Source organism: Aspergillus fischeri, genomic scaffold (genome assembly GCF_000149645.3).
Source record: "Aspergillus fischeri NRRL 181 1099437636264 genomic scaffold, whole genome shotgun sequence".
NCBI classification, from domain to species: Eukaryota; Fungi; Ascomycota; class Eurotiomycetes; order Eurotiales; family Aspergillaceae; genus Aspergillus; species Aspergillus fischeri.
Window position 1 is genome coordinate 164,343 of NW_001509762.1, and position 24,372 is coordinate 188,714.

A 24,372-nucleotide genomic window follows, 5' to 3' on the forward strand; every position below is an offset into this window, starting at 1 on the left:
AAATACAGGTGACACATAGATCATGAGCGAAAGAATCTACTGAGGAATCCCTTCTTTGGCTCCGGTCCCTCAACCAACACTCCAACTTGTAAGCGCTCCCGATAACGGGCGAGGATTGAGGCGTCATGATACTCGAGGAATTTGTCCGTTGCATCTTTTCCGGCGACCTTTCGCAGGACTGTCTTGTCAGACTGCTTTCTTGGTCTATTAGTAGACAACTCACTCCTCTCGCCACCGGGATGCTCTGCCTGAAATTGGGTGACATCGTAAACTTCCTTGTCGATTACTATCCAGAGGTCCTTTGCGGTATTATGCCGCGAGACATCCTGCAGCGAATAGATAGGAAGCGAAGAAGCCATGCTGACTGCTCTATCATGGCCGGAAAGGTCCTGACATAAATAGTCAGCCCGAGCGGGGCATTCACGCTGACCACGTATCCTTGCCTCGGGGAACTGCCCGGACAAAGCTGACAATGCAGTTGCAACATCCTGGTTGGCCCTTGCAAACATCCCTGCTGGCATACAGCAACTGCTACTACATATCCCATATTAGGAAATTTCTACCATCCTCCCCTCCTCCTCACTCCATCTGTATACTTTTCCCTCCCCCACATTATACCTATAATAATTCTCCGTCCCAGCAGGCACCACCGCCCTCCGAAACGTAATATTAATCCTCCCCTGGCGCGCCTCGCCCCTGCTACCCCTCCTCTTCGGAATCGAATGCAACCAATTCGCCTGCGTCTCCCCCCGCATGACCACCATATCCCCGTCCGCCAGGGCCATCTTGACTGGCGTCGCCTCAACACCCTCCACGGCCTTATGCTTCATGAGGAAATCCCGCTTCGCGCCGAGCGACAACGACGCAATGCATGGGTTGGGGCCGAGGAACAGCTCGTCATCTGAGTGATAGGCGATACTGTCGTCGCCTGATGCGTAGTAGTTTACCAGGCAGAAGTTGTAGACTGCGCCGTCGGTAGCGGCCTCGATGCGTTGGCGGAGGGCGTCGAGGCAGGGGGGGATGGGGCGGGGGTTGGATTTGTATTTGTTGGGCGGGATGGGGCTGCGGGATTTGCTGTCGACTAGATGGGAGGTAGAGTCAGAGTCATTGGGTAAATGGGTGAAGAGGGAGGTGTCGTCGACGCCAAAGACGGTGGTGAGGCGCGGGGTGGTGATCTGGGTGGTAGTCGGTCCGCGGCGGATGGTGTACTGGACGCGGTAGAAGGGGAGTTCGCGACGGAGGAAGTGGAAGAGCTCCCGGGCGGTGGTTGACGGGATAAAAGGTTGGTAGTAGAGTAGATCCAGGTGCGGCTGGTTGGTGATGCTGCGAGGGGTGGTGGCTGGGAGATCTGGGAGCGCGTTGGCGATGGATGGGGGAAGATCCGCGATGGGGAAGGGATAGCTTGGATGATGCGAGTAGGATGATGGAGTGTCCTCCACACGCGGTTTCTTCGGTTTACTGATGGGTTTGTAGAATGATTCGAGCGTCCGTTTAGCCATTGTCGTCCGAATTCTGGAGTGATGGAGTTATCAAGAAGAGATCAAGGGATGATGTCACGTTGAGACGGATAAGATAACCCTAATTTGCCATAAACATCCAGCCATCTATACTGCTCCATGTCCAAGTAAGTTATCCTGTGCATAATGCTCAAATCGTTCTGGGCATCTTAAGCAACAACCATTCAAACTCTGGCTCTTCCCGAATACCACCCTCTCAGTATCATCAAGGCAGATGTGAGTGACTGAAAGATATCAGATCTACTCCCGCAAGAAAAACCACTAGTGGTTCATCTCACCATCCGTGTTTTTTATCCTCAACTGAGAGACACATGTAATAATCAACTGATTAGAAGGTATACGGATACACCTAGACCGGCGTGTCTTGCATCAAGTTATGTCTATACCAGCTATCAAATCCTATAAATGCAGGCAAGGAGGAAGATGATAAAAATGTTCAGTTATCTGGCCAAACAACTCTGGGTAGTTTTGTGGAGAGCCAGCCAGGCAATGGCTCAGGGAGCTTCTTATTGACCTCATGGAACTCTTCCCAGATTTCCTTTAGGTTGACTTTTTTGATCGACATCAGACCATAGAATTTGTTGAACAGCTGAGCCCAGGTAATCTTGACACGTCCATCGTAGCCATCTGCATCTGGGCCCGGTAATGACCAGTCAGGATCAATAGCCCAAGCCCAAGCATATCTATCTTCTCGCAGATAGGTATCCCGACATTCGGTAGGCACAATGATGAATACATTTGAAAGAACACCTGGTTTGATACAGCCTTTATCCCGACGGTCGCGAAAGTCCCTGACAGCCCAAATTAGCAAGCACCAACAGTCATCCGTGCGAATACATACAGTCGAAGCTGATCCACTCCGCCCATTTCAGGTTCATAATCGACAAAATCGACGACCTTGGAATCTTGAATCTCTTCGCCGCCGATAACCATGACCGGGTGGAAACTCAGAAGTTCATTAAAATTATCCCAACACGCTCTCCATGCCTCCTTGTTACCTTCTCTTTCATGAACGACTGAAGGACGGTAGATCACATACCCCCAGCCTTTGCCGTCACGGTCAAGAATACTCTGCACCCAATCTGGGGGATGAGTCCTGGATCTCTCTGCAGCTTCAATAATAGGCTTTGAGTAAGCTTTTATGTTGGCAAGAAAGACCTCACGGACGTTTTCAAGAGCCTTGAGTTCGTCCGGTGGTAAAACAGCATCCCTCGCCTGCTGCCACTTGTTCCATAAGTCCGGACGTCCGATCATGCGTTTCCTTCGGTCATTACTGTATTTAACAGCATCGAGGGTTCTAAATATATGGAAACCATCCTTAATCAAGCAGCAATCCGGATACGTAAGAGCGAGAGGATCGTTGGCCGCTGTATGAATGAGATCTCGCAAAGACTTGCCGACGTATTTTTGAGTGGTCTCCTCCATATGTTCCAAAGATGGCCATTCCAGTATAGTATGTTTCTCTTCCAGAGTTATCTCCGACGGTGATTGAATTGCTTTGTCATAAAGACTCTCCAAAGAGGCCCATGCTTCGATATCGTCGAATGGCTCAACCATGCTGATCATGTCTCTCTATGTGTTGTGTGCTGATTGTTTCCTGTCCAGGGGTGGATGCTCCTTTTAAGGAAAATAAAATACCGCTAACCTTAAGCAAGAAGAGTCCCCGCTAGGTGGGTTTGTACTCGAACTAAAAGACAACAATCGACTATATTTGGTTGTCTATACTGGGTCATCCATGGTTGACAGTTTTAGTGTGAGACTTACTATTAGTCCATCTAGCATCTGACATGTATGAACATTAGACCGCACTTCCCCCTTCTCTCCCCTGACTTGCACTCTTCTTAAGCACTCTCCTCATACACGGCACCCTTCTTACGCAGGTGATCCTTGACCAAAAAGACCAGACTCATCACCAAGCCCAACCCGGCCAACCCAACCTCAAAGTAGAATGCACCACGATACCCCTCTTCTTATCATCATAGATATGGCTGTTATGATTAACCTCGCGCTCTACCATCCCAGTAAAGCCCAGCTCAGTGAAATACTATAGTTTATAATAGTCATGACCACACTAGCACTAATACCCTGATACTTTAGTAGCACAGCATTAGAGAAGATAATTATTATAGCAAGGAAAGATGAGTCTATAGTAATATAGATGATAAGCATGCTCCAGAAGAAATTCCCCTAGTAGATCCGATGTGTTAGCATTATAGTGATGAGAACCAACCTAATTAGGTACGCCAGCATGCTGATGACTATAACCTATATAGCTGAGACGTAACTAAGCAGCTTCCCCACTGCTAGTGCTACGGTGAGTCCTAAGGGAATAACTGGGCTATACCACGCTGTGAGGAGTAATAGGCTAATATTATCCAGCTCTATGATAAAGATGGCAGTATAGTATACCTAAATCCTAAAGGTCACCCAGCCATAGGCAGTGCAGCCTAGTACAAAGGTAATGTCTGAGTTAAAAGCTGCCAGGAGTAGGATAGGACCTTTGGATCAATATAGTTCCACCTAGAAGAAGGTGGCTGTAAAGGACCTAATAATAAGGCATATATAGATATATGGTTCTTGCCAGCCAACTCCAGCGGCTTGGTTCTATGTGAAATCAATTAGGACTAGTGAGGCTATACTAGTAATGCAGCCTGGAAGGTCCTCACAGAGCAGCAATAGCAAAAGGATCCCTTGTCCCATCATCCTCCACATCCCAAACATACTCAATCTCTTGAGCTATCCCACCAGCCAGATCCTTCCCATATATCTCCCTCACAAAAGCCAACATCATATCGATCCCCGCACTCACCCCAGAAGAAGTCCACGCATTTCCATCAGCCACCCACCTGGCTTCTCTGACCCAGCGCACCTCCCCTCTCAGCGCCGTTGTCTGCCCCCAAAGCATCTTATTAGTCGTCGCTCGACGACCATCCAGCACGCCCGCCCGCGCTAACACGCCCGCGCCGTTACACACGGACATGATGTACTTCACTGATGGGGCGATTCCCCGCACGAACTCTATGACGGGATTAATGGCGTGGGGGAAGCGGGTTCCCGCGCCGCCGGGCACAATGAGCACGTCTATCTTGCCCTTGACGCTATCCAGGGCGGGTGCGTCTTTCAAAAAGTCGGCGAAAGTACCTGTTGGAAGTACTTCCTGGGCGCAGATCGAGCCTACCCGATGTGCGGCTGGGTCTGGGGATTGAGTTGAGACGGGAGTGAGGCTTGACGCGAGGAGGGAGAGGTAGATCTGTTTTCTTTCAGAGAGGACGTTGAGGACTTCCAGGGAGCCAAAGACGTCGAGGGCTTCAAAGCCGGGGAAGAGGAGCATGGCGAAATGCATGTTGGGTGGGTTATGATGATAGGAGGGGATTCTCCGGCTTTACTAGTAAACTATCTTCCTGCTTAGGGTCACTGAGGGAGTGAGAGCGTTTAATTTATCTCTCTAGTATTTGCAGTCCTGTCATTGTGAGGCATGGCGGTCTTCGGAGTTTGGCTTTGTTGGCTCCTCGCTCGGAGATTATTACGGCCGTCGCGGCGGAGTGAGTCATACTCATGAAACCGTCACTCAAGGCACCATGGGGCTGAGGGAAATGGGCAATAAAATTGATACCCACCATGCAATAGAGCAGTAGACGACTTTGTAATCCTCTTATATATCGTCAACGATGAGTTGTTGACGTTCGGTTTCAGCAGATATACCAGGCAATTCAGCCCACAGATACAACTCATAACACCCATTTCAAAGGGTCCACACATCATCTGTCTGATAGTGCGTTCATTCTACGCTCCTCTGAATCTAGACTAGACACCGGCGCCGGACAGTAAAACCTGACGCCAAGAAAACTATGGGAGAAGGAGATGTGATCCAGGAGTGCCACACTGTGGTAATAATGAATGGATTTGTCATGCCTGGCACACGGAAGACTATTTTCCAAACAATGAGAGTCTGACGGTGAATGATAGATAAAAAAAGCTATCAGTGCTGGGACTACAGACGCAAGTTAGATGCTAGACTATGCAGGGCCTTCAGCTTACACAGATAGTCTTTAAGAGAATCAAAGGTATATACTATATCTAGTATCAGGCCCTGCAGCCTACCTTCTTAGCGTAGGGGACATAAGCGCCGGGCCAGAGCGCCAGACTCTCATGATCATCCGATCCATGCTCGTGACAACTAGTCTATGAGAAGCAGACGCCAGATAAGATTCATGATAATGGCGGCAATGGATCATCAGTGCGAAGTGTTGATAGTACATTCAGTGCAACTGATGTGCCAGTCAGGAATACTAAAAAAAATAACCAATCAACCGCACCTGAAGTTTGGAAGTTATGATTAATGGTTTTGCGGCGCAGTCAACACACATACGTCTTAGTGTGTGCATGGCGCCTACTCCATCAAGGCGCATAGTTAGGTAGCCATCCAAAAGAAAGGACCAGAAGCAATGGTGGGTTTCAGCTAACAAATTAGCGTTTATGAACCACTGTGAACAGACTAGTAATGCTGATGTTAACTTATCAGAAAGCCATGGCGGCTCCTTAATACCAGCCTCCTGGCCTCTTTGAAACAAGTTTTCACTACCTCATCCTGCTCTATACTATATATATTTGAACCTACAGCAATTTTGACTCTTTAACCGATGCCTTTGCGTGCTCTCTGGTCCATATTGCTGCTTGTGGGGCTTTGTCGAAGCCAGAGCTGTTATTTTCCAGACGGAAGCCTCGCCGATGGGTATACTCCATGTTTCTCAGGAAGCAGCGGGTCACCATGTTGTAAGCCCGACTCTGTCTGTCTGACAAACGGCTATTGTATGGGGGTGGCCTTTCCGCCATACACGCTTTATCGGGGGGCCTGCACCGACATTAAATGGTCTCCCTCAACGGCATGTAGAGATGTCTGTTCTGGAGGTTCGTACAAGAGACGGCAGAGTCACGTTCTACCATCATCATTATACCTAACAACCGTTGTAGTAGCTAATACTCGAATGAATGCATGCTCTATCGTTCTTTACAGCAACGTCGAGGGCAACGCCTGGTATTGCGCGAACTCCATCGTCGCCAATTCATCCACCAGCGTAGGCTGCGCCAACAATCTCGACCCCTTTCAGATACCTCTTGGCAAAATAGTTCTCAACAAAGCTGCCCTTGCCAACACTTCCTGCTCTGCTGAACCCACTGCGACGGTAACCATTGGGGCTGCGTCTAGTTCCAGCTGTCCGACAAACAGTGCCAGTGTCACCGATACAAGCATATCCAACCGTGGAACAGGGGACTCCAGGACTGTCGCCGTTGGTGTAGGCGTTGGCGTTTCGCTTGGAGTTTTGTCTCTGGTTTCACTGATATGGGCCGTCTACGAGCGGAGAAAGCGACAACAGCTGATGAATTCGACCCCTCCGACGGTGCCGATGAACTCAGACCCATACACACAGATAATGGTTGGAAAAGGAACTCCAGTCAACAGCGAACCTCACGAGCTGTATAACCAACCTCACGAAATGGAGCCATAGGTTCAGCATTCTCCATGAGCGTGGCAGTAAAACCTGAGTCTATGCCTCCGGGTGGACTGCAATGATATTAAAGATGAAGCGTCATTCTTGCTTTATGGCTCCAGGACGAAACCAAAAACGCATGAATACCTTAGCCTATATTCAAGTCCCTCCAGAATAGGTGCTTACAGTGTGAGTCCAGGAGTTGTGAGGCGAGCGAAGGGCAGCATCCTCTTATGAATTAATAGGCAGTGGTAAGAATAAGTGACTAGCATACGAAATACTCAATCCCAACGACTATTTCTATTTAGCAGTGAATACTTGTCGCGGTATTCGCTTTGCTTGAATTTCCAGCGGCAATCCTGCGCTTGAAGCTTATTGCTTTCGCCTCCTCCCTTGCATGCAACGATAGAACCTTTATAGTTTAATACTGTTCTTCGAGCCCGTTAATCAACTCATAACATGTAGTATTAAGGCACGACGTTATGATTTGACCTTGACAAAGCCACAGCACATACGACGACCATAGAGTGTGGAAGACAGGGCTTCATGTCGGCTCAGCCGTACTTATACCACATCAGCCAGCTAGTAGCTGGGAGCGTGGCCACGAGGAGTTCACCTAATTTTTGATTACTCGGTAGCGCCCTCGCCGCTGGTCTTTCACCTAAAGCTCACCTGAACCACCTGAATCTCCTCAATACTGCACACGTGTCCTTGGAGCCCCTGCGGAGAGCAAGTTTGGCTTGTTGACACTCAACAAAGTTCCCATCCTTTTAGCTTTCTTCTTCTGTAGTGATTTTTAGTTCTGGTGCCTCGCCTTTGCTAAAAGCAATTACACCGAGGTTCTTATACAAAATGTCCAATCACTCCCTTTGTTCTTGGTTTTTCGACAGACTTTAGGGGTTGAATTCGACCCCCTTAGAGATCTAAGAGGCTGGATGGGAGAGCGTGAATGGGCGAAATCAAGTCCGTGCCAACTGTTACGCCAATGGACATGAGAAGTACAGCGAAGGACGCTTAGAATACAGTAGATCAGAAACTCCGTAGGGGAAAGATGATGCTTGCCAGGCCGGGAAAATCACCCAATAAGCCGCTGGTGGCGCCCAAAATACAGCCTTGCAGGAGGCTGGGTTCGACTCCAGCTCAAAGGCATGCAAAAAAAGACACAGTCCCCGCATTCCATCCACATCAGCATCAAAGAACGACATGGAGCCTGCTTCATTTGGATTCGGAGTCGTGTCGATGCTAGACATATGCATTCGGTGAGCAATTGACCTTGAAAGCTTTACCATGATTGATATTAATCGTGATCAGATTCGGGAAGGCTCTCTATAAACGCTGCCAAGCCTATCAGCAAGCCGATCGCGAGCTGCAAGAGGCTAACCTCTGCATCCAGGGTCACTGGATTAAGATCGAGCATCAGTTGTCTGCACTCCGAGATGTCTGGCCGGCATTAGGCAATGACCTCCAGATACACCAGAATTTGGTCCTACAGGTACTTCAGGGCCGACTGCAAACCGCAGTCTCGAGGCTCGATAGTCTCATTGATCCACAGCGTCTCTCTAGCTTCGACAGGGTGATTGCCCGCGTGGCCGATCCCGCCCGACTCAGATATGCTGCGCGGGCCAAAACAGCCCTGGTGGCTATCATTGATGACCTTGAAAGATGGCAAAGGGCTTTCGATCCGTCGTGGTTCTTCTTGGCCCGGATCTCAGTGCCGCTGATTGATGAGGAGCTCACGAGAGAGAGAGCGGATCAAAGTGACGCCGTCTCGACAGTCGTGCATCTGCGCGAAGCTCACAAAACTAACCGCACTGACTCCGGGCCCCCTGGCTCGATGTTCCTGAGCGAGGGTTATGCGATCGACAAGCGAGAATCTATCACATCCTCCGTGTTTATGGGCTATCACGCAGACCAGAAGATCATTGTCGACCATGTCCCCCTTAAAGAGTACATGGATGTGACCCAAACTACCAAGGATGTCCGCAGCCTCGTTCGCGTTCTCTCAACCGTAGGCCCAGACCGTTTCGGCCTTCTCTCGGCTTTGGGTGTTATCAAAACCACGGAAAAGGAGACGCACACCGGCTTCAACATTATCTTCGCCGTTCCACCGCACCTCTCTCAAAGACAGACAAGAAGCATGCGCTCCGTTCTCACAGCCGGCAACGAGTATAATCTCGACGAAAGATTCAAACTGGCTATCTCTCTTGCTCGCTCCCTAGTCTATCTCCATTCCTCTTCCATCGTCCATAAAAATATCTCTCCCGAGAACATCATCCTCTTCCCTACGCCAGGGAGTCTGGGTATCCCGTTCCTTGTCGGTTTCGAGCGCTTCCGCCCAGCCGAAGGCCGAACATATATGACCGGTGACGCCATGTGGGAGCGCAACCTCTATCGCCATCCCCGTCGGCAGGGTCTACACCCAGAAGAGGAGTATAGCATGCAGCATGATATCTATAGCCTTGGCGTCTGCCTATTGGAGGTTGGGTTGTGGACTTCATTTGTCGAGTATAAAGGACCTCAGCCCTTACTGGGACCTGGACTACCCATTGGCGAATTGCTGTGTGACCAAGACGGGCGGCGATCCGCAGTGCAGATCAAGCAGGCTTTACTCGGAATGGCTGAGAGCCGTTTGCCGGTTTTGATGGGTAAAATTTATGCAGACGTAGTGGTTTCTTGCCTAACTTGTTTGGATCGGGACGGGAGTTTCGGGGATAAGGCAGAGTTGGAGGATGAGGATGGAATTTTGGTGGGCGTTCGATATATTGAAAAGGTATGTCATCTCTAGTGGCATGACTGGGTTGGTGCTAATGCTAGTCAGATTTTGTACGAGATCGAAAAGATAGTGGTATGAAGGATGTATACTCCAAATCTTCAATATTTCTCTCAGTGCTGTATCATTCTATATGCAAGGTGTTCATGGTACATGAATCCGAATGTATCATGATGCAATAACAAGATCTATCCAGCTATATTGGCTCCCGGCTATCTCAAACTTACTAACAATCTTAGTAGTGGTTGCCTCGTCCGGCACAAACGTACAACACAGACTAGACTATGCTAAGTGCCATCCTTTTGGAAGCTCTGGAAAATCGGTTCAAGAGTTTCTGTATACCAGATTCTGCTTCGATCATCCGTTGCAATGACTCGCGAGTCAGAGCATCGTCGTCTCCCAAAGCTTTTCGTCGACATTCATAGGCTTTGCGGAACATTTTATGGGCCATTCTCATTTCCCCTTGGCCATAGAAAGATGCACCAAGGCCATGGGCGGCGTAAGATGTTTTCCAATGACCGATTCCGTAGTATTTCACTTCTTGCTCGTAGAGGTCTGTGAACAGAACCTCTGCCTCCTTGAATAACCTTCCAGCAAGAAGACAGTTGCCACCGTCAATCATCCGATCGAATATAAGGAAGCGCAACCCGGTTTTCGTCCTCCAAGATTCGGCTATCTCGCGATAGACACTTGCCGCTTCACCGTACCTCTTAAGCTCCCTCAGACATGGTGCAAGGCATTGGGCAATTCCTAAGAATGTGTAGTCGTATGGGTCTGGTCTTGCCTTTAGCTTTTTGTAATGCCTCAGAAGCAACTTTAATGCCTGAGTATGCTTTCCAAGCTTTTGCAGGCATTCGGTAAGGCTTTCCACAGACTTCATAGATCCGCCACCACCGGATTCGACTAACTCTTTTTGCGCGTGATAAACCTCCCATAGTGGTTCCAGTGCCTTCTTTTCCATCCCTTGCGACAACAGACCACATCCTATTTGATATAAAGACTCAAGAGTGTCTTGGTGCAAAGGGCCTAGAATAGCCTTTCGTTTTTCGTACGCCTCTCCAAGCACTTTTTCTGCTTCGTCTACCACTCCTAACCGGAATAGAGACTTACCTTGGCAATGGAGAGACTCAAGTGTCAGTGGGTGGTCAGCTCCTAATCTTGATTTGCGTTTATTGTGGACAATGCGAAATATCCTCTCTGCCTTCCAAGCCCAGAGCCTGCGATAAGCGACTTCGCCCCGAGAATGAAGGTAAGCGCATTCCTGTTCGAATCTAGTGGTGTCTTGTTCTTTTCGGCGCCTTCTATTTTCTTTTCTCATCGACTTCGCATTAGATTGCTTGGCCGTGGTGCCCTGAATGTCGTCCTGGCTCGGGGGAGGCTGTGGATTAGGTATCGATAGTGAAAGAGCCTCGTTCTTTTGCCGTATTCTATCTCCAAGATAGCCTTGGGCTAACCATCAGCCCAGAGATCTGGTTGAAATAAAGCATTTCTCACCGGACTCTAGGTCTTGATTGTTGACTTCAGAATGTTGAGAAAGGCTTTGGATCCACGAATGCAGTAGCCCATCTCTTGCAGACAAACGTGCAGTAGGCTCTACCACCAGCAATTTCTGTATGAATATTCTACACTCGGAACTGACACCACGAGCATTCAAAAGCGCTGTAGGGAGTTGGCCGTCCTGAATATACTTCCGCAACTGAAGGTGCTGACTGAACGGCAAACATCCAGTAAGTATGTAGTGTAACATGATTCCAAGCGACCAGATGTCCACCATCGGGGTGTACTGAATGTCATCTCTCCCCAATGTCATGTTGACCTCAGGAGCCCAGAATCCTGGTGTACCTGCTACCGTCTGAAATGCGGAATCGCCCTCTCTCGTGCGCTTGCTGACGCCGAAATCGCCAATTTTCACCCACCAATGCGGGCCTTTCTGCACGACAAATATATTCTGCTTCATTAGGTCTGCAGACATTTACAATGTCGTGGGTTACTCACCGCGGGCTTGAGATCGCGATGCGCGAACCCATTGCTATGTATGTGCTCCAGTCCCTCGAGCAGTTGAGATGAGATTTGTTGAGCTTCGGCTTCCTTCAGCGGTTGGTCAAGGTGCTGCTCTAGATCCCCTAGTTCGATGTATTCCATAGTCACAAAAACGGAGTGAGGATTGTCAAACCATCCGAAGGATTCCACAAATAGGCCCTCATACTATTGCCGATCAGTATCCTTCTCCCGGATAAGGGCTGAGTAGACAACAAAAAATAGCCGACCTTTCGATGCGAGAACTTGAACATTGCTTCCAGCTCCCGTGTGTAGTCAATAGCCTTGGTCGAGTGTGATAGTCTGGGAATCACTTTGACGGCTTGAAATTTAGTTCCCACGTCCTCATCACATTTGTATAGCCAAACATCTCCAAAGGTGCCTCGGCCAAGGCGTCTTTCTCTGATCCATTTCTGCTCCTTCTTTCGTCGACGGAGAGGGCCTCCTGGTTTTTTGGAGTCAAGATCGAATACTTCGTTATAGAAGTGATCTTCGTAAAACCGAACGCTCAATTTTGAGTCATTTACCAGGTCTGATACGCCATCCATGGCTGGATCTCAGTGTGCGGCTAGCTTGGTTATGGGCGAAATGAGGTCGCAAGGGAAACGCGGCTGAGGGGCTCAAGCCTCCCAGCATCCTTGGCGGCCATTGGCACTTAGGCCAAATTGTTATTAATAGCCAGGTGTCAGCATCTGCGCTGTGAACATAGTCAGGTGATAGGCAGCATCGATTGCATAAGCTACATGCCAGTGGCTTTCTAGTCCTGCGTAGATCTAAAGGAGGCAGACATAAAGAGTTCAATATCCAATATAATATAGCACGGGTAAGCCCTAAGGCGGGCAGCGGGTAAAACTCGCCCGGCGGCTTAACTAATATATAAAGCCGAAAATATGTCGTGGTATCCTGTAACCACGATAAGCCGTACTTTCACCATGAAAGCATAGCAGTCATATATTGGACTGTGTTTGGATTTGTCCTGTTGAAGTGATTTATGAAACTCGATGATGGCATAAAGGGCATTGCATCTACTGTCTAGGTCTTCATGGAGAAAGAGCTTGATGTCACAGTAGTAAATGGAATCTGGAAGATCATCAACTGAAACATCTTTAGAAACATCACTCTGGAAAGTCTGGCCTTGTTTATGTTTGCCTAGGGACGACCTGTCAGGTAGGGAGGCTCTCCGCACAAGTAGCAGGCCTGGCGAAGTCCTAGTGATAGCTTGTTTTCATATAGCAAGGCCTCCCTCTATACCACAATGGGTACCGTGGTACAGTTTTTCTTGAAATGCATTCCCAAGATGTTCACAGTCCTTCCTGGGGCGTTGACTCGTTAGAGCCTCCCTCCAATACTAACTGCAGCTGATAGCGCTTTATCTTAACCTCGGGACCGCCTATATGCAAGGAGTCCGGAAAACGGGAGGAATCTCGATCATCACTCTTGAAATATTGCAGAATCGAAGCATTAAGAGATATGGTGACTGCTACAGCCTTGTCCCCTGGGTGTTTTGGTCTGGGAAGTAGCTTGACGCAAATAGCATATTTTTCGTTTGGTGCGTTGGCCTTCAGAGGAAATGTTGGCTTGTCCAGAATATTATCCGAGCATTCACCTGGCCAAATACCGACAGAAGGTTGTGTTGTTTGCGAGTGCCGTAGCAAAAGACTGAATTCATGTTGATCTTCTGAACCGTCAACATCGACCTTCAGCGAAATGGGGATAATTAGTCTGTCTTCTGGGTAGAGGTAGATATCACCATCATTCAGGCCCCTGACAAGGTGGAGTTCTAGTCCGAATGTATTATTTGCTAATTTTGGCATTGGATAATCTCGGATTTGATGACGGAAAGTGAACGCAGCTCCATGAAGTCGCCACGGGCTAAGGTCGGCGTCAATGGTAATTTGACTTGGGACGTTTAGAGAGAGTATCTGTGCGCGGCCAGAGGCTCGTCTAGCCGCGTCTGCGGGTCTCTCAAATGTCTCGACACTCGAGAATCGTTTCCAGCCTTGGCTCTCTGGGCTTTGAGGGAATTCAAGAAGATGCGAGTGATGGATCCGATAGGCAGGACCTGCTTCAGTCGCATCCTCAGGCCTGAAGTAGATCCCGAGACGAGTTGCCTTGTCGGCTTCACCAAGCTGATCAGACTTCTGAGTTCTGCGGGCCACCTCTAGAACGAAGTGGGACAACGGCGACTCTTCATTGGCGGGTGCATGCCACACTGTACCTTCCAGACGTATACCCCTATTTGTGATATCAAAGGATGGAGTATCTTCTTTAGCAGGCCTCTCGAAGTCTGACGATTTGTTGAAGAAGGACGGCGATGGTGCTAGAAGCCCGTATACAGGGCGCGTGCTTTCATATACCAGTGCAGTCGCGCCTAGAAGGAGAAGGTCAGTCCGGATGGCCTATAGAACCTATCGTGGTCTCACCATCTCCTACAAAAGGAGCCTTCCATGCGAAAATAGACATGTCATCGTAATTTTTGATCAGCTCGTACTGTAGTCGAAGAAACGCGCGGGGTCCCTCTCCGTATATTAAGGGCATGCTGATGTTGAACAGGCCCAAAAGCGAATACGCCTTGTCCTCTTCACGTGTTGTCTCCCGTCCTGAGGCCCAGGACAGCTTCGTTGCCAAGGAGCAGGCATCGAACTCAGACAAGTGGTGGGGTATGATGTTGGTGGCCTTGTAGATGTCTCCGGCCCACATTTCTCGGCTGCCGATATCTCGCCACTGGTGATCAACAAATATCAGATAGTCTGGTGCGAGGAGTTCCTGCAACGTCCATCCTCTTGTGAACCACTTTGCGGCAGTGAAACTAGACCGCAATCCCTCCTCTGCAAGGCCCGTACTTTCCACAGTTGCGGAGACTTCTCTGCTCGGTTGCCCTGTCTTGTCAATGTCAACATCGAAGAGATATGCGTAACAGATCTCAGCATCTTGATACCACCGAAACATGGCGTTGATGGCTTCCTCAGTGTCAGAAGGGCTCTCCTTGTCAATGCAGCATGTGTCCATCCAAGCATATTCCCAACCGTCCCCAGCAGCACGGTCGCAAAACGCTTTGAGTTTTGACCATCCCGCTTGTTTGAATTTACCGTTCTGAAGCTCCTCATAAGACGTTTTCATATCCTGGTACACCACTTCTTGGACTCCATGGTCGCGGTCTGATGGAAGCCATGTATGAGAGAGTATGGCGTACGGTACTGCTTGTCGCACCCCTTCTGGTATCTGGTAGTTTTCGATTATGCGGTACAATCTAGTATGAAGGAAGCGCATTATGGTAGGACGCTACGGAGTCTCTAGCGTGTGGTCGAGTTCAAATATCAAGGATTCGGGAATTGAGTTCAGTTGGAGTTCCTCGAGGAAGTTATTGGGAAGACATGGGCATCCGGTTAAGTGACTTGGAGATAGCGATGGGACAGATGCCCAACCACCCAGGTAATGCATCAATCCTAGTCAGGCAGAAAAGTCTAGGCACGAGGCATCCAATCATCCGTCTCAGCAAATGCTGTCCGTTCGTGGTCGGCTGAGAGGATTAGGATGCATGTAAGCCTTGGAAAAGCTCCGCCACGTCGTCGGAGCCTTGCGATGGCTATAAATAAAAGACGGCGTACCGTTTACAGCACTATCCACATCCTCACGGGCTTGGTTCACAACCTTATCAAAACGTTTCCAGCCATGTCCCTTGGTGCACTAAATGCTCCATCCTTCATTCCATGCCCACCAATTCCGACAATTGTTTCCGAATGGGCTGCCCTTGTCCCTCTTGCATGTCACCTCGCGAGTCAGAGGGTCGACTACATCACCACAGGTGAAGTGGCACTGCTGGGACGACTGTCACTTGGTCTGTTCCCGAAGCTTGGCACACTCTCCGGACTAGCTCGGCTGATGAAGAGGGGAACGGAGTACCTGGACTATGCAAGCACTACTGGTGGAACCAGTCGCACAGTCTGGGATGTAAAGTGGGGATCCGTCTTCCCGTGCGCAAATGGCGCTGCGAGTGCTGCGATCACGGATTACCTCAGGAACCGTCACTATGAAAGACCTTTGTTAATGCCCGAGACACGGGAGCAACAGCTCCAGGGACGGGACGCAATTGATAGCACCAAAACCAGCCGAACCCGCCGCAGTCAGATTCTCCATGTCTATTACTTCGAATTCAATGAAGCCAAAAAAGCCTTCGCACCATTCCGCATTGAATCCATAACGGCGTCAGTACCAGGTCAAACACTTATTATCCTGGTTCTCCTGGCGGTTGCTGTCCTTTGCTCCCTTGTTGGTGCTTATGGAACAACCGTAATACTCGTCAATACCGCCCTGTCGCAACTCATCGCGTGGATGGTGCCCATATATCGTCCACCTGGGTACCTGAGAAATAATGAAGCGCATGACGCATGCATGCTCGTGGCAGCGAATGAAAATGCCATGGAGTGGCACCTCTACTCTGGTGACAGAGCCATAGTAGACACCCTGCTCAACAAGCCAATGTTCACCCTTCCTGATGGGAGGCAAGCCAAGGCTGCTGCCTGTTGGTTTACATTTGCACATCTGCTACAACTTACAGGACTAATATATGTGGCAGCCCAAAAAGGTTGGGATGGCATCTGCCTGTTTGTTTTGCTTGTCTTACATTGGGCACTCCACTACTCCTTTGGCAGCCAGACTTCTGTATCGGAGTGGCTACGGACTGAGCACGTGGGAGCGAAGGTCAAGACTTTTGAATTTTCTTCACGACAGGCCATGTTGGGTGCTATACAAGTGTTTAGTGAGACGAAAATCACGCGTTGGATGGACACCATTCTAGTGCCACATCCTCGAAGGGAGATTTGGCTTCAGGGGCTTCAGCACAATAACTTCAAGGAAAAAGGAAGCCAGCTTGGGCCCGATGACGCGGTCCGGGTTCAATCTCTGCTCGAAGCTTCGTTTGCTGCAGCAGATGAGCTGAGGAGGGAATTTGGTTGCGTTGGGCGTGCATAAATCATCAACGGTCAGTACTATGCATGCCAGTCGAAGCCTCCTGTCGTACTTACAAGACTGGAGCTTCTCGAGCAATAGAATGGGATGGCATTCTTCGATTACGCTATCCGGCTTTGGTTCTTGCAACCTATTGGCACCCAGTAACGCAATATGGTGGGGTCTGATCATGTAGATACACTATCAATGCCTCAAATCATCAAATGGAAAAGATCGTCTCATCATCGTGAAGGTTCTGATTTATCCTTATACACTCGGGGGCTATGACTTTCTTATTTAAGCACTTGGGAATGAGAACTTCGTGCCAGCATTAAGCCTTCTAAATCTAGGCTTCGCAAACGGTTAGGCGTCTTTCTGGCGTGAAAGATATATAAACCAAAAATTTTTGGATTATCTATAAAAAGAAGAGTTAATAATTAGTTAGGCTCCCAGGCAAGCAGAAATTCTGTTCTAATAGAAAGTAAGGATAGTTAGGTGGATATAATAAGTAATAACTTATAGGTGCAAAAGGAGGTAGTAAAGTATAGAATATAGGATATGTAGCCTAATAGTAAAAATGCCTTAATATCATAAGTTAGGGGATGGTAAAAGGGTGGAAAATAGCAATACAAGTTGGCCATTAGCTAGAGGGGGTATAAAGGAAGCTGTAAATCCTAAGCCTTAACTATACTTCCCCAAATAGGAATACTATGTTACTTCTAGTAATCCACCGTCGCCCAAGACTATAGAGTAGTGGATCATGGTTCGCAGCCCGCAAATCTAGGCTCTAGTTCTTAAATGTATCGAATGCTCCCAGTGCGATCTTTGAATTGAAAGCTGAGGGATGTTGACCCAGAGGGTTCGACTCTATCCACTTTCTTCTGTCGCAAACGCATGAAGGACAGCCGGGCGATAATAGATAAGCACTAAGACAGGCAAATAATACAGACGGGACAGACGGGACTTTTGACTCGCACGTAATAATAGCTCCACTGATATAAGCCAGGAAGATAGCCAAGGTTACATTGATTGCACTGAATTAATCAATGCTAGACCCCGCGCTTACCACACAGGGGTTGGCTTCGGATCCTTCGTAAATCTCACCTTTTCATTGTCTGTCCTTCTTACCAATCCCTTGTCTTTCTTCTAACCAAGGCTACAGACATAGAAGGATCGAGAAGATCGAAAAACAGGATATGTCGGATTCTCTGGCTTACTCTCTGACACGAGTCTATTCACTTAAACCTGGCACTCCCCGGCTTATTTGTTATTCCTTGTCTCCTGTCTCCCTGATGCCGCCCTTCGACCATGCCGGCATCCGAATCATCCAACGAGGCTCACCAGTGCGACTCCTGCTTCAAAACCTACCAACGACGTTTGTCTCTGCCGTTTGTTGAGTCTCCATCTTCTTGCAACTGAGCTGATGTCTAAACCGATGGATCCCAGGTGACCTCCTCTTGCGCCATCGACGCCGATGTCTGCGGTCGAACAAACCTAAGGTACGCCGCAAAGCGTGCAATGCCTGCGTGCTGGCCAAGACCAAATGCTGCTGCACACAACCGATCTGCTCGCGATGTGCCAAACGGGGCATTCCTTGCGAATACGTGTCTACGGTCAACACAGCAGCCACCATTCCTTCTGACTCTTCCGACTCCTCCTCGTCCCCGTCGACCAGAGATCATCCCAGACCTTATGAAACCCGCGTGAGCACGACAGACTTCCCGCCGCTATGGAGCCCTCGGAGCATGCTGGGTGGTCCCAGCGCTGACAGCTTCGACTCGTGGAGCTCCCAGAACTTCATCTGGACCATGGATACCCTCGATTTCCCCTCGTTGCCCTCATCAGCAGGCTTAGTCGACGAAGTCACCTTGGACCCGACACCGGCAGTCCCGACCAGCCATCCGAGCCCCGCATTTCCAGTGGCATCGGCTTCGTTGCAGCCCTACAGTACGCCGGTGGAGATTTCCATGGTGCCGCCAAATCCAGGGATCGCCGATACGTCCACCCTGACCGGTCTGGGCGGCGGTCTCAACGTCCCGGGGGTGCTGGAGTCCAACTATATCCGTCTGCTGGCACAGTATCCGAGACTGTTGCTTCAGGACGATTTCTACTCCCCGTTCGTGCACCGCACCCTGTTCAACGATCATGTGGCGGACATGACGATTCTGCCCCACACATCCATGGCCATTTGCTGCGGAAGTGCCTTGGGCGTCAAAGACGCCGCCGGGTACGTCAAGCGAGCCATGGACGCGCAACGACAAAGCTTGATCGAGTCATATGTAAGCACTTCCTTCGGGTGTTAGGGTCGTACTGACGGGCCAGCCCACCTACCAGTGCATGGAACAGTGGGACGCTCTGCACGCAATGCTCCTCTACGAGATCCTCGAGATGGGCATCACGCCCGTTGACGAGTCCGAGAGTTGGAAACAGAAGCGCCGCACAAAAGGGCTGAAATCGCCCTTCCTCTCAAAGATGACCCAGTGCTTCTCGCGGTCCTACCTCGAGTCGCACGATACGGCCCTGCTGCCATTCACCAACAGCGACAGCACCGCAAACAGCTCCTGGGTCAAATGGGCCGTGGCCGAAACCGCCCGCCGCACCATCTTCCTCGCCAACATTGTCAACTTCTTCAGCAACCGCGATCTCGACTCCAGGCGCCAATCGCCCTACTACGAGCCACTCAACGATGAGCTCATTATGAAGATGCCTCTGCCCTGCGATCAAGCGCTGTGGAGCGCTCGCACCGAAGACGAGTGGCGCAAGGCCACACTCGCGTCTCCTGGCTCGCCAGGCACCACTGACGCTTTTTCGACTTTGGGCCCTGTTGGTGACATCCCGGGCCGGGGGCAGCTCCCGAATGGCCAATACCAACCCTCACTCGAAGTGCTTTTCTCCAAGTTCGCCACGGACGATCTCCGGGCGAATTGCGTGACGAATGCGGGTTTTGCCGACTCGGATGAGCTGCGGTCGTTTATCATTCTCTGTGCGCTGGAGCAATTTGCGTGAATCGGTCGGGGTCAAACTTGACGATGTACTGGAGTGTATGTAACGCATAACGTGCCATAGGCGTATTCACGGAGTTTGCTTGGTCTAGCTAGATACGCCCCGAGTAGATTTTTTCGATGAGCAGAATGAGCAGTAGTGTTGAAACAGGTTGCAAATTGTTATCAGTCTTTTGCCACTGGTGCAGTAGCAAATCCTGACATGTCACTCTCATCAATTGCTTCAGGTAGGCGAGGCCGGTGTCGCGGAGGGCCGCAAGTCGCCAGCGCCTCGTCGATGGAGAGGGCCCGCGGTAGCCAGTTCATCCTTTCTCTGAGGACTGGGAAGTTGGTGGCGGGCAGGCGATGGTGTAGTGCTTGTCTCTGTTGGAGATTGATGCTGTATTTGCTTGACAAGGAATCCTGATGATTTCGAACGAGTTATGACGACTGCAGATAGTCCAACCACCATCACTCTACCACACGCACCCTTCAGTTGGATTCATGCTTCTGTGCATTGCATTGTATGAGTTGAAACAGTGTCTGGACAGCGGAATCTGTTTAACAGGTATTTGTTGTGGCCGCCGGAGCTGGTGGTCGTTGTCGACCACGAACTCCGGCGACTTGAAGACTTAGACGACGGAGACACGCAGCCGAATAGAACAATCGGAACGCATTTGTCAGCTCTGTAACATTGGCTTTCCTCCGTCATCCGGTTGTTGGTATGACTACGAAGGATATGGCAGGATGCGTCCGGGTCTGGCTGTCCTTGGGTTCGTCCTTCAGATGGTCTTTACCGACATGATGCGAGTTGCAACCATGACAGCCACCATAGGCACCGCATTTCGCCTATTCGGTCTCGGTGACGGATGAACAGGCCATGTCCTCATCGAGCAGAGTATCGCGGTCCAGCCTGACGTCAGCGCGCACGACAAGGACACCCCTCGCGAGTCCTGGGGCTTTTAGTCTGGGCTCTACACGCCCCAGCAACTGGTCGAAGCATTTGCGCTGCTGCTGGACATGGTCGTGCGCCCAACATGAGCCCACTGCGGACACTGGCCGGTGGACCGACTCGTTCCATCTTCTCCAGTACCTCCCCGCCAAGCCGATCCATGACGCAACCGACGTCATCTTCGATCTACCGGATCCAGATCTTGCGCCTCGTGAAGATCCCCACCGGCACCGAGAATACTCCGGCACCTAAAGTCAGGGTCCAAGCACCATCTCAGTCACCTTATCGGCCGATGTGGTTCGGCAGCTGGAATTGCAACTCCAGCTTGACAGCGGCAAGTGCATCTCCGTCGATCTGGGGCAGGTCGCGGGCCATCGCTACACCTTCAGGCATGCAGCATCAGCAACACCAACAGTGCAACATCAGCCAAGTCCAGCGTAATCCACGACGCAATCTCCGTCCTGGAAGCCAGGGACGGATACAGTCTCGTTACTGCTCATGGCGGGCTGCATGTGATTCCGTGCACGACCCAGTGGTTACTCTACCGCTACTGGGGAAGATCTGATCTACCCGGGGAACGTAATCCTTGCCGAGGTCGGAAAGCTAGTGCAAGCCGAGGAGACGGGCAAGGGACTGAAGCCAAGTTTGTGGTTTGGGGTGGAGCGTGGTCTGTTGCATTATGTGGTTAGTACTATAGCACATGTGGCTGGTACGCAGCAGTGTATGAGGTACCATAATTCCTAAATTCAGTATGACCCAATAAAGTTTATCAGCCAATCTTGTTTTGCGAGGTTAATTCCAGAATGTTGCGCATCCAATACTTGGAGCGAGTCGATGACATCACGACATTAGGGTCCTGTATAGATGACATCATCATGCCGGACCTCCTATATAAAACCTCATATTTCGTCCTCTGTTCTATCTTCATCAACAAGCAACAATCAATCAGTCAATCAATCAATCTCTACTACTCAATCAATCCAATCCAATCCAATCTACAAACCAATACAATGGAGTCCATCAAGCAGGGTGTCAACTACGTCAGCGAGAGCGTGCAGCAGGCCGTGCACGGCACCTCCAAGGAAGCCAACAAGGACGTCGCCAAGGATTCCGATGCTCCCATTGGCACTCGGTAAGTTTTCTTCTTTTCTGCAGGATCTTGCAGCAGTTTCTAATATTGTCCAGCGCCTCTGCCGCCAAGGATGCCCTCAGCGACAAGGCCCACGAGTCCAAGCATGACGCCAAGGCCGAGGCTCACAAGCAGCAGATCTAATCTGCTTCTAAAGTGGTATGTTCTGTCCAGACAGTCTGTGATTGATTGATCTGACTGGTCTAGTTATGCGAATGACACCTGACGAATTCATGTTATGTATTTGATATGATTTGTATCTAGTGATGGGCACTGGTGATACCAACAAGAATGAATATTAATCAATACACAAGAACAGTTATTATACCTGTCTAGCATCAAATCATTAGGTGCCTTAACATACCGTACGCTGTAGGCAATCGTAACATCATAGCACAAAAAGAAATACACTATGTACCAGTTACCACCCCCTATCGCCATTGCCGATTCCTATAGCAGAGTAAGTCTCCATGCCTAGACTCCTCTCGACAACTGTTAGTCAAATAGATCAGCCTGATCAGCCTGATCAGCCTGAATACTACCTCACAAACTCAAAGGGATAGCCATGTTTAAGTGCAGAAATCGCTCGATATCCCGCAAATGACAGGTGGCTGCGTAACTCAACAGTCCTTCCTCCTCAGCTCAGTCAACTCCTCCAACTTCACAACCTTCACCACATCCCCCGAACATCTCAGCGAGGAGTTGAAATTCAGCGTCGCGAGACAGGAATGCTGCATCTCGCCGCCACGCTCATACCACCGCGGCAGCAGAGCCCCCGGCGCCTCCTTCGCCAGCTGCTCGGCCGCAATCCCCTCAAACGGCGGCGCCGGCCTCTCGAGGATCCCAAGTCGATGCATGTGCCTCGTGAGAGCTGCTAGAAGCATACCGTCACACTCATACGAGCACTGCACCTTGTCCGAGAGCAACACAGCGAACCGGCCATGCAGTCTGTCAAGAATCCTGGTTATAGCATCCTCCCGCGCGCGATCAATCGCATCTAGCTCCATCAGCGCTGCCCACGACTCCTCGAATAAAGATCGAAAACATACCGCACACTCGCCTCGGAACGGGCAACTCGGAACAGAATCTGCCGGTCAATTTCCCCAGCAGATACCCGCCCGCCTGCGCAAACATCTGCCGATGCTGAAACACCCAGGAGATAAACAGCCATTCCTCCGCCTGGGTAAGCGAGGTCAGCGACGTCGCCGTAGAGGGCTTCTTCAGCGCCGTAATCCACATATCAGTGAAGACCTCGACTGCCTCATAGCACTCGTAGTAATCGACCAGGACGGCGAAGTCAACGAGTTTGCTGAGAGTTAGTCTCCTGGGAACGGGACGTGTGCGCCCGTGGATGATGAGCATAAGCACGAGAAAGGCGGCGGGATCCCAGTTGTCGATTTCGAGGGTCAGGTGGCCTTTTTCATGGAGGGAGTGGGATTCCTGGAAGCCGCTGTGTAGGGTGCGGGTGAACTGGGGGCAGGCGAGGGTGAGGTGCTTGGAGGAGGCGCGGATTTTGAGGACTGCTTGGGGTTGTTCGTTTTGGGTGGTTTCTTCTTCTGCTGCTGCTGCAGGTGAGGTGATTATTGGTGTTGAACCGTCCAGCAGGAAGGGTTGTAGTTGGTCTAGGGTTTGCGGGAGGGAGTCTGGGACATCGTAGACGACAAAGGTGATGTCGCCGTGTCTGTCTAGTGTGTATATTCTCTCGTCCATTTTAGTGGCTGGGAACTGATGAAGATAATGGCGAGGATGATGGGGGGCCTTATATTAATTGCATGTGTTTGATTTCACATATATGATATCATATTCATCATATTATTTACTTCATCATGCATGATCTGCGGGTCTGACTGTCAACGACTAGTTGACAATCAGAATATATGTATCGGTGTATCTCTTAAATATGTATAGACAGTGATCAGGCAGCCATATTGATGCATGTTAAACAAGCATGCAGATCGGTCCATACACCCCGCTGGCACCACGACTGTCGTCGCCAAGATTATGTTTCTAAAATAGGGTCTTGATCTTTAAACTTCTATTCATTTAGACATTATTTTAGGCCGTGGGGGATTAGGTCTTTGAAGAGGAGCATACTACATGATCAACCTCCTCTTCCTAATGCGCATAGGTCCATCATGCGCTCTGTATCTATGTTGCAGCCCTTAACCCAACAACGAGGAGAGAATCGGCCGGGGGCCCAAGTTGAACTGCTCACTAGCAGTACCATAAAATCATTTTGAATCCAGATGAGAAACACCATTTATGATAATCCGCAGCTAAAACATTCTTATCGCGCTTTGGTGGAGAAGCCGTCTTGGCAATAATGATGGTCCAAAAAAAAGACAAAAAATTAGGACTGACCGTGGATCGAACACGGGACCTCAAGATATTACAGTACATCTTGCGATGTTATTGCAATCTCACCCTCTACCACTGAGGTACCAGTCCTTTTTGTTGATATTGCCACTAGACTTAAGATTTATATCCATACCTACCTTTTGATGGTTCTACCAATAACTCGACGGAAATATCGTTTGTAGCTTTATCACT

General features: G+C 49.8%; 13 protein-coding genes and 1 non-coding gene across 14 annotated transcripts, besides 3 other annotated features; 6 read left to right on the forward strand and 8 right to left on the reverse strand.

Annotated features, from left to right (window-relative positions):
* Nucleotides 1-20: 20 nt before the first annotated feature.
* Nucleotides 21-359, reverse strand: NFIA_072640 (putative cytochrome b5; the record flags this gene model as incomplete). Its single annotated transcript, XM_001259246.1, has 2 exons — nucleotides 21-178; nucleotides 224-359. The coding sequence occupies 2 exons, from the start codon at nucleotides 357-359 to the stop codon at nucleotides 21-23; spliced, it is 294 nt and encodes a 97-aa protein (XP_001259247.1).
* A 189-nt stretch (nucleotides 360-548) lies between these two features.
* NFIA_072650 (alpha-ketoglutarate-dependent dioxygenase AlkB family protein) lies at nucleotides 549-1,499 on the reverse strand (the record flags this gene model as incomplete). The annotated part of the gene is made up of 1 exon (XM_001259247.1): nucleotides 549-1,499. One exon carries the CDS (start codon nucleotides 1,497-1,499, stop codon nucleotides 549-551), a length of 951 nt encoding a protein of 316 aa, XP_001259248.1.
* A 454-nt stretch (nucleotides 1,500-1,953) lies between these two features.
* NFIA_072660 (uncharacterized protein) lies at nucleotides 1,954-3,074 on the reverse strand (the record flags this gene model as incomplete). Its single annotated transcript, XM_001259248.1, has 2 exons — nucleotides 1,954-2,200; nucleotides 2,359-3,074. The coding sequence occupies 2 exons, from the start codon at nucleotides 3,072-3,074 to the stop codon at nucleotides 1,954-1,956; spliced, it is 963 nt and encodes a 320-aa protein (XP_001259249.1).
* A 1,105-nt stretch (nucleotides 3,075-4,179) lies between these two features.
* NFIA_072670 (DJ-1/PfpI family protein) lies at nucleotides 4,180-4,860 on the reverse strand (the record flags this gene model as incomplete). The annotated part of the gene is made up of 1 exon (XM_001259249.1): nucleotides 4,180-4,860. One exon carries the CDS (start codon nucleotides 4,858-4,860, stop codon nucleotides 4,180-4,182), a length of 681 nt encoding a protein of 226 aa, XP_001259250.1.
* Nucleotides 4,861-6,157: 1,297 nt separating this feature from the next.
* On the forward strand, nucleotides 6,158-7,024 carry NFIA_072680 (uncharacterized protein; the record flags this gene model as incomplete). The annotated part of the gene is made up of 2 exons (XM_001259250.1): nucleotides 6,158-6,425; nucleotides 6,492-7,024. 2 exons carry the CDS (start codon nucleotides 6,158-6,160, stop codon nucleotides 7,022-7,024), a joined length of 801 nt encoding a protein of 266 aa, XP_001259251.1.
* A 1,185-nt stretch (nucleotides 7,025-8,209) lies between these two features.
* Nucleotides 8,210-9,857, forward strand: NFIA_072690 (uncharacterized protein; the record flags this gene model as incomplete). The annotated part of the gene is made up of 3 exons (XM_001259251.1): nucleotides 8,210-8,265; nucleotides 8,318-9,776; nucleotides 9,825-9,857. 3 exons carry the CDS (start codon nucleotides 8,210-8,212, stop codon nucleotides 9,855-9,857), a joined length of 1,548 nt encoding a protein of 515 aa, XP_001259252.1.
* A 196-nt stretch (nucleotides 9,858-10,053) lies between these two features.
* Nucleotides 10,054-12,361, reverse strand: NFIA_072700 (putative protein kinase; the record flags this gene model as incomplete). The annotated part of the gene is made up of 4 exons (XM_001259252.1): nucleotides 10,054-11,225; nucleotides 11,271-11,724; nucleotides 11,772-11,981; nucleotides 12,044-12,361. The coding sequence occupies 4 exons, from the start codon at nucleotides 12,359-12,361 to the stop codon at nucleotides 10,054-10,056; spliced, it is 2,154 nt and encodes a 717-aa protein (XP_001259253.1).
* Nucleotides 12,362-13,114: 753 nt separating this feature from the next.
* Nucleotides 13,115-15,083, reverse strand: NFIA_072710 (HET domain protein; the record flags this gene model as incomplete). Its single annotated transcript, XM_001259253.1, has 2 exons — nucleotides 13,115-14,184; nucleotides 14,237-15,083. The coding sequence occupies 2 exons, from the start codon at nucleotides 15,081-15,083 to the stop codon at nucleotides 13,115-13,117; spliced, it is 1,917 nt and encodes a 638-aa protein (XP_001259254.1).
* Nucleotides 15,084-15,485: 402 nt separating this feature from the next.
* Nucleotides 15,486-16,784, forward strand: NFIA_072720 (uncharacterized protein; the record flags this gene model as incomplete). Its single annotated transcript, XM_001259254.1, has 1 exon — nucleotides 15,486-16,784. One exon carries the CDS (start codon nucleotides 15,486-15,488, stop codon nucleotides 16,782-16,784), a length of 1,299 nt encoding a protein of 432 aa, XP_001259255.1.
* Nucleotides 16,785-18,068: 1,284 nt separating this feature from the next.
* NFIA_072730 (Zn(II)2Cys6 transcription factor domain-containing protein) lies at nucleotides 18,069-19,766 on the forward strand (the record flags this gene model as incomplete). Its single annotated transcript, XM_001259255.1, has 3 exons — nucleotides 18,069-18,135; nucleotides 18,207-19,039; nucleotides 19,083-19,766. The coding sequence occupies 3 exons, from the start codon at nucleotides 18,069-18,071 to the stop codon at nucleotides 19,764-19,766; spliced, it is 1,584 nt and encodes a 527-aa protein (XP_001259256.1).
* Nucleotides 19,767-20,778: 1,012 nt separating this feature from the next.
* NFIA_072740 (uncharacterized protein) lies at nucleotides 20,779-21,258 on the forward strand (the record flags this gene model as incomplete). The annotated part of the gene is made up of 1 exon (XM_001259256.1): nucleotides 20,779-21,258. One exon carries the CDS (start codon nucleotides 20,779-20,781, stop codon nucleotides 21,256-21,258), a length of 480 nt encoding a protein of 159 aa, XP_001259257.1.
* Nucleotides 21,259-21,631: 373 nt separating this feature from the next.
* Nucleotides 21,632-21,656: a microsatellite.
* A 13-nt stretch (nucleotides 21,657-21,669) lies between these two features.
* Nucleotides 21,670-21,689: a microsatellite.
* Nucleotides 21,690-21,703: 14 nt separating this feature from the next.
* grg1 (putative glucose repressible protein Grg1) lies at nucleotides 21,704-21,966 on the forward strand (the record flags this gene model as incomplete). Its single annotated transcript, XM_001259257.1, has 2 exons — nucleotides 21,704-21,825; nucleotides 21,879-21,966. The coding sequence occupies 2 exons, from the start codon at nucleotides 21,704-21,706 to the stop codon at nucleotides 21,964-21,966; spliced, it is 210 nt and encodes a 69-aa protein (XP_001259258.1).
* Nucleotides 21,967-22,328: 362 nt separating this feature from the next.
* Nucleotides 22,329-22,356: a microsatellite.
* Nucleotides 22,357-22,442: 86 nt separating this feature from the next.
* Nucleotides 22,443-23,532, reverse strand: NFIA_072760 (uncharacterized protein; the record flags this gene model as incomplete). Its single annotated transcript, XM_001259258.1, has 2 exons — nucleotides 22,443-22,819; nucleotides 22,872-23,532. The coding sequence occupies 2 exons, from the start codon at nucleotides 23,530-23,532 to the stop codon at nucleotides 22,443-22,445; spliced, it is 1,038 nt and encodes a 345-aa protein (XP_001259259.1).
* A 642-nt stretch (nucleotides 23,533-24,174) lies between these two features.
* NFIA_072770 lies at nucleotides 24,175-24,270 on the reverse strand. The gene has a single exon. It is a non-coding gene; the product is annotated as a tRNA-Cys (tRNA).
* Nucleotides 24,271-24,372: the final 102 nt, after the last annotated feature.